Source organism: Oncorhynchus clarkii, unplaced genomic scaffold (assembly GCF_045791955.1).
Source record: "Oncorhynchus clarkii lewisi isolate Uvic-CL-2024 unplaced genomic scaffold, UVic_Ocla_1.0 unplaced_contig_11587_pilon_pilon, whole genome shotgun sequence".
Taxonomy (NCBI): domain Eukaryota; kingdom Metazoa; phylum Chordata; class Actinopteri; order Salmoniformes; family Salmonidae; genus Oncorhynchus; species Oncorhynchus clarkii.
Genome location: NW_027261063.1, coordinates 102,501 through 110,000, shown reverse-complemented (window position 1 = coordinate 110,000; position 7,500 = coordinate 102,501). Strand labels below are relative to the sequence as shown.

At 47.8% G+C, this 7,500-nt stretch overlaps 1 protein-coding gene across 1 annotated transcript in view; it reads left to right on the top strand.

Moving 5' to 3' along the window:
• Positions 1-4,136: 4,136 nt before the first annotated feature.
• The window catches only part of LOC139404213 (cytochrome P450 26B1-like), a 21,484-nt gene continuing 18,120 nt past the window's right edge, over positions 4,137-7,500 (top strand). Inside the window, exon 1 of the mRNA XM_071147197.1 lies at positions 4,137-4,358. Coding sequence (XP_071003298.1) covers positions 4,248-4,358 — 111 coding nt within the window. The 5' untranslated portion in view covers positions 4,137-4,247. The remainder of the gene's footprint in view (positions 4,359-7,500) is intronic.

Genomic DNA, 7,500 nt, shown 5'->3' with positions numbered 1-7,500 from the left:
TTAGTTAATCAAATCAAATCAAATCAAATTTTATTTGTCACATACACATGGTTAGCAGATGTTAATGCGAGTGTAGCGAAATGCTTGTGCTTCTAGTTCCGACAATGCAGTAATAACAAGTAATCTAACTAACAATTCCAAAACTACTGTCTTGTACACAGTGTAAGGGGATAAAGAATATGTACATAAGGATATATGAATGAGTGATGGTACAGAGCAGCATAGGCAAGATACAGTAGATGGTATCGGGTACAGTATGTACAAATGAGATGAGTATGTAAACAAAGTGGCATAGTATAGTATAAAGTGGCTAGTGATACATGTATTACATAAGGATACCGTCGATGATATAGAGTACAGTATATACGTATGCGTATGAGATGAATAATGTAGGGTAAGTAACATTTATATAAGGTAGCATTGTTTAAAGTGGCTAGTGATATATTTACATCATTTCCCATCAATTCCCATTATTAAAGTGGCTGGAGTTGAGTCAGTGTCAGTGTGTTGGCAGCAGCCACTCAGTGTTAGTGGTGGCTGTTTAACAGTCTGATGGCCTTGAGATAGAAGCTGTTTTTCAGTCTCTCGGTCCCAGCTTTGATGCACCTGTACTGACCTCGCCTTCTGGATGATAGCGGGGTGAACAGGCAGTGGCTCGGGTGGTTGATGTCCTTGATGATCTTTATGGCCTTCCTGTGACATCGGGTGGTGTAGGTGTCCTGGAGGGCAGGTAGTTTGCCCCCGGTGATGCGTTGTGCAGACCTCACTACCCTCTGGAGAGCCTTACGGTTGAGGGCGGTGCAGTTGCCATACCAGGCGGTGATACAGCCCGCCAGGATGCTCTCGATTGTGCATCTGTAGAAGTTTGTGAGTGCTTTTGGTGACAAGCCGAATTTCTTCAGCCTCCTGAGGTTGAAGAGGCGCTGCTGCGCCTTCTTCACGATGCTGTCTGTGTGAGTGGACCAATTCAGTTTGTCTGTGATGTGTATGCCGAGGAACTTAAAACTTGCTACCCTCTCCACTACTGTTCCATCGATGTGGATAGGGGGGTGTTCCCTCTGCTGTTTCCTGAAGTCCACAATCATCTCCTTAGTTTTGTTGACGTTGAGTGTGAGGTTGTTTTCCTGACACCACACTCCGAGGGCCCTCACCTCCTCCCTGTAGGCCGTCTCATCGTTGTTGGTAATCAAGCCTACCACTGTTGTGTCGTCCGCAAACTTGATGATTGAGTTGGAGGCGTGCGTGGCCACGCAGTCGTGGGTGAACAGGGAGTACAGGAGAGGGCTCAGAACGCAACCTTGTGGGGCCCCAGTGTTGAGGATCAGCGGGGAGGAGATGTTGTTGCCTACCCTCACCACCTGGGGGCGGCCCGTCAGGAAGTCCAGTACCCAGTTGCACAGGGCGGGGTCGAGACCCAGGGTCTCGAGCTTGATGACGAGCTTGGAGGGTACTATGGTGTTGAATGCCGAGCTGTAGTCGATGAACAGCATTCTCACATAGGTATTCCTCTTGTCCAGATGGGTTAGGGCAGTGTGCAGTGTGGTTGAGATTGCATCGTCTGTGGACCTATTTGGGCGGTAAGCAAATTGGAGTGGGTCTAGGGTGTCAGGTAGGGTGGAGGTGATATGGTCCTTGACTAGTCTCTCAAAGCACTTCATGATGACGGATGTGAGTGCTACGGGGCGGTAGTCATTTAGCTCAGTTACCTTAGCTTTCTTGGGAACAGGAACAATGGTGGCCCTCTTGAAGCATGTGGGAACAGCAGACTGGTATAGGGATTGATTGAATATGTCCGTAAACACACCGGCCAGCTGGTCTGCGCATGCTCTGAGGGCGCGGCTGGGGATGCCATCTGGGCCTGCAGCCTTGCGAGGGTTAACACGTTTAAATGTCTTACTCACCTCGGCTGCAGTGAAGGAGAGACCGCATGTTTTCGTTGCAGCCCGTGTCAGTGGCACTGTATTGTCCTCAAAGCGGGCAAAAAAGTTATTTAGTCTGCCTGGGAGCAAGACATCCTGGTCCGTGACTGGGCTGGGTTTCTTCCTGTAGTCCGTGATTGACTGTAGACCCTGCCACATGCCTCTTGTGTCTGAGCCGTTGAATTGAGATTCTACTTTGTCTCTGTACTGGCGCTTAGCTTGTTTGATAGCCTTGCGGAGGGAATAGCTGCACTGTTTGTATTCGGTCATGTTACCAGACACCTTGCCCTGATTAAAAGCAGTGGTTCGCGCTTTCAGTTTCACACGAATGCTGCCATCAATCCACGGTTTCTGGTTAGGGAATGTTTTAATCGTTGCTATGGGAACGACATCTTCAACGCACGTTCTAATGAACTCGCACACCGAATCAGCGTATTCGTCAATGTTGTTATCTGACGCAATACGAAACATCTCCCAGTCCACGTGATGGAAGCAGTCTTAGTGTGTTAGTGTGTGTTTCTCAGTCCTTGGTCTTTTAGTTAGTGTGTGTTTCTCAGTCCTTGGTCCTTTAGTGTTTGTTTCTCAGTCCTTGGTCATTTAGTTAGTGTGTGTTTCTCAGTCCTTGGTCTTTTAGTTAGTGTGTGTTTCTCATTCCTTGGTCCTTTAGTTAGTGTGTGTTTCTCAGTCCTTGGTCTTTTAGTTAGTGTGTGTTTCTCAGTCCTTGGTCCTTTAGTTAGTGTGTGTTTCTCAGTCCTTGGTCTTTTAGTTAGTGTGTGTTTCTCAGTCCTTGGTCCTTTAGTTAGTGTGTGTTTCTCATTCCTTGGTCCTTTAGTTAGTGTGTGTTTCTCAGTCCTTGGTCTTTTAGTTAGTGTGTGTTTCTCAGTCCTTGGTCTTTTAGTTAGTGAGTGTTTCTCAGTCCTTGGTCCTTTAGTTAGTGTGTGTTTCTCAGTCCTTGGTCTTTTAGTTAGTGTGTGTCTCTCATTCCTTGGTCCTTTAGTTAGTGTGTGTTTCTCAGTCCTTGGTCTTTTAGTTAGTGTGTGTTTCTCAGTCCTTGGTCCTTAAGTTAGTGTGTGTTTCTCAGTCCTTGGTCTTTTAGTTAGTGTGTGTTTCTCAGTCCTTGGTCCTTTAGTTAGTGTGTGTTTCTCAATCCTTGGTATTTTAGTTAGTGTGTGTTTCTCAGTCCTTGGTCTTTTAGTTAGTGTGTGTTTCTCATTCCTTGGTCCTTTAGTTAGTGTGTGTTTCTCAGTCCTTGGTCCTTTAGTTAGTGTGTGTTTCTCATTCCTTGGTCCTTTAGTTAGTGTGTGTTTCTCAGTCCTTGGTCCTTTAGTTAGTGTGTGTTTCTCAGTCCCTGGTCTTTTAGTTAGTGTGTGTTTCTCAGTCCTTGGTCCTTTAGTTAGTGTGTGTTTCTCAGTCCTTGGTCTTTTAGTTAGTGTGTGTCTCTCATTCCTTGGTCCTTTAGTTAGTGTGTGTTTCTCAGTCCTTGGTCCTTTAGTTAGTGTGTGTTTCTCAGTCCTTGGTCTTTTAGTTAGTGTGTGTTTCTCATTCCTTGGTCCTTTAGTTAGTGTGTGTTTCTCAGTCCTTGGTCCTTTAGTTAGTGTGTGTTTCTCATTCCTTGGTCTTTTAGTTAGTGTGTGTCTCTCATTCCTTGGTCCTTTAGTTAGTGTGTGTTTCTCAGTCCTTGGTCCTTTAGTTAGTGTGTGTTTCTCATTCCTTGGTCCTTTAGTTAGTGTGTGTTTCTCAGTCCTTGGTCCTTTAGTTAGTGTGTGTTTCTCAGTCCCTGGTCTTTTAGTTAGTGTGTGTTTCTCAGTCCTTGGTCCTTTAGTTAGTGTGTGTTTCTCAGTCCTTGGTCTTTTAGTTAGTGTGTGTCTCTCATTCCTTGGTCCTTTAGTTAGTGTGTGTTTCTCAGTCCTTGGTCCTTTAGTTAGTGTGTGTTTCTCAGTCCTTGGTCTTTTAGTTAGTGTGTGTTTCTCATTCCTTGGTCCTTTAGTTAGTGTGTGTTTCTCAGTCCTTGGTCCTTTAGTTAGTGTGTGTTTCTCAGTCCTTGGTCTTTTAGTTAGTGTGTGTCTCTCATTCCTTGGTCCTTTAGTTAGTGTGTGTTTCTCAGTTCTTGTACTCAGAAGAAGGGATGAAAGAAGAAAATCTAAGATCAATGTTTCCAGATGTTTCCAGATGTTTCCAATGTTTCCTAACAGACACCCTCTCTCCCCCTTTCAGGGGTCGGCGTTCCACGCATCACGGAGGCAGAAGTACGGCAACGTCTTCAAGACCCACCTGCTGGGACGCCCCCTGATCCGGGTCACCGGTGCAGAGAACGTCCGGAAGGTTCTAATGGGAGAGCACACGTTGGTCAGCGTGGACTGGCCTCAGAGCACCTCGACCCTACTAGGACCCAACTCACTGGCTAACTCTATAGGAGATATACACCGCAAGAGAAGAAAGGTAACACACACACACACACACACACACACTGTACAGTCAGTAAACAGTTTAGCAATTACACCAGCAGTCCCCGGTGGCAACAAATGAGTAAAACCAAAGCCAGCTAGCTAACATAGCATCCCTCTGTAATAGCCAGTTAGCTAACATAGCATCCTTCTGTTATAGCCAGCTAGCTAACATAGCATCCTTCTGTTATAGCCAGCTAGCTAACATAGCATCGATCCGTTATAGCCAGCTAGCTAACATAGCATCCCTATGTTTGAGCAGGGTGTTTCAGTAGGCTAAACTAGCTAGCTAAGTAAGTGAAACTGAAAGTTTAAAAAAAAAATGCCAATCTCTCTCTGTCTCTCTCTCTTGCTTCACCTTCATTTTTGAAGAAATTAATTAGTTGAAAATGGTTAAACTATTGTCTGTATCTCACTATAAGTCAACTACTCAACACATTTAAAATCAAATCAAAGTGTTTTTGTCACGTGCCGAGTACAACAGGTGTAGTTTCACCTTACAGTGAAATGCTTATTTACAGGCTGCAGTGCTAGCTTTAGCTTATGCTTATGTTTTCAGTACTGAATTAATTATCTGATCCTTTGATTGGGTGGACAACATGTCAGTTCATGCTGCAAGAGCTCTGGTAGGTTGGAGGACGTCCTCCAGAAGTTGTTATAATTGCTGTGTAAGTCTATGGGAGGGGTTGAGAACCATGAGCCTCCTAGGTTTTGTATTGAAGTCAATGTACCCAGAGGAGGACAGAAGCTAGTTGTCCTCCAGATATACCATTGTGATACCTAACAGCTGTTGAGGCTACTGTAGACATTCAGACGGAAAACAGTGTGTTTTAGTCAATTATTTTGTTGATATGTGATTATATTTAGTATAGATTTATCTATTAAGGATAACTTTTTAAATGCTTTGCAATTTAATTTTTTATGAAATTAGGAGGATGGTCCTCCCCTTCCTCCTCTGTGGAGCCTCTACAGCGTAATTCACCTCATTGCCAGCAGAGGGCAACATAATTTATCTCATCTTATTGCACTCACCATTCTGTCCTGTTCTAATCTACACTGCCAGCAAGATATATACAGTGTGGTTGAATTAACTGTGAGTTTAACAGGGTTACAGAGAGAGAGATAAAAGGAGAGGGAAAGGATTGAGAAAGAGAGTCAAGGGAGATGTCTAAAAAGACTCAAATAGAAGGAGAGAGAGAAGGGGGGACAGAGAGAGGGAGGGGGGCAGAGAGAGGGAGGGGCAGAGAGAGGGAGGGCGGGGACAGAGAGGGAGGGGACAGAGCGAGAGAGGGGGACAGAGAGAGGGGGGGCAGAGAGAGGGAGGGAGGGGACAGAGAGGGAGGGGACAGAGAGAGGGGGGGGGCAGAGAGAGGGAGGGAGGGGACAGAGAGAGGGAGGGAGGGGACAGAGAGGGGGGGACAGAGAGAGGGGGGGGCAGAGAGAGGGAGGGAGGGGACAGAGAGGGAGGGGACAGAGCGAGAGAGGGGGACAGAGAGAGGGGGGGCAGAGAGAGGGAGGGAGGGGACAGAGAAGGAGGGGACAGAGAGAGGGGGGGCAGAGAGAGGGAGGGAGGGGACATAGAGAGGGAGGGAGGGGACAGAGAGAGGGAGGGAGGGGACAGAGAGGGGGGGCAGAGAGAGGGGGGGGGGGCAGAGAGAGGGAGAAAGGGGACAGAGAGGGAGGGGACAGAGCGAGAGAGGGGGACAGAGAGAGGGAGGGAGGGGACAGAGAGGGGGGGCAGAGAGAGGGGGGGCAGAGAGAGGGAGAGAATGAAGGATAAAGGGTCCTGAGGAACCAGGAGCACTGAACAGGACATGTGGAAATTATTAGAGTGTGTGTGTGTGTGTGTGTGTGTGTAACACAGCGACTATCACACAGTCCTATTTATCGTAGCTAATCAAAAACGTTTATCCACCTCCCTCCCCCCTGTGTGTTATTTGGTACGTCTCAGAGTGACAGGGCATTCTCCTGGGATTGATTGACAGGTGATACCAAATTGTCTGTCCACGTGGAGGTCGATCAGAGGTATGTTTGTGTAAGCTGGCTTGAGTTACCACGAGTTGGCTGGGGCTGTTTTGGCTGATATCCACGATATGCAGGAACACTCACAGACAGACAGTAGCATACTATTTGAGCGTGTGTGTGTGTGTGTGTGTGTGTGTGTGTGTGTGTATGTGTGTGTGTGTGTGTGTGTGTGTGTGTGTGTGTGTGTGTGTGTGTGTGTGTGTACACCGCTCCATGTTCTGTTGAATAACTCTCTTTCCAATTCACCTTCGACTGAATTACAAAGTGGCAGGATTGTGGAGCTCTCATCACTCCACCTAGACATCCCTCCACCTAGTCATCCCTCCACCTAGTCATCCCTCCATCCCTCCACCTAGTCATCCCTCCACCTAGTCATCCCTCCATCTAGTCATCCTTCCACCTAGTCATCCCTCCACCTAGTCATCCCTCCACCTAGTCATCCCTCCACCTAGTCATCCCTCCACCTAGTCATCCATCCACCTAGTCATCCCTCCATCCCTCCACCCCTCCACCTAGTCATCCCTCCATTCCTCCATCCCTCCACCTAGTCATCCCTCCATTCCTCCGTCCCTCCACCTAGTCATCCCTCCATTCCTCCATCCCTCCACCTAGTCATCCCTCCATTCCTCCGTCCCTCCACCTAGTCATCCCTCCATTCCTCCATCCCTCCACCTAGTCATCCCTCCATTCCTCCGTCCCTCCACCTAGTCATCCCTCCATTCCTCCATCCCTCCACCTAGTCATCCCTCCATCTAGTCATCCCTCCACCTAGTCATCCCTCCATCCCTCCATCCCTCCACCTAGTCATCCCTCCATTCCTCCGTCCCTCCACCTAGTCATCCCTCCATTCCTCCATCCCTCCACCTAGTCATCCCTCCATTCCTCCGTCCCTCCACCTAGTCATCCCTCCATTCCTCCATCCCTCCACCTAGTCATCCCTCCATCCCTCCATCCCTCCATCCCTCCACCTAGTCATCCCTCCATCTAGTCATCCCTCCACCTAGTCATCCCTCCATCCCTCCATCCCTCCACCTAGTCATCCCTCCATCCATTCCTCTGTCTAGTCATCCCTCCATCCCTCCACCTAGTCATCCCTCCATCTAGTCATCCCT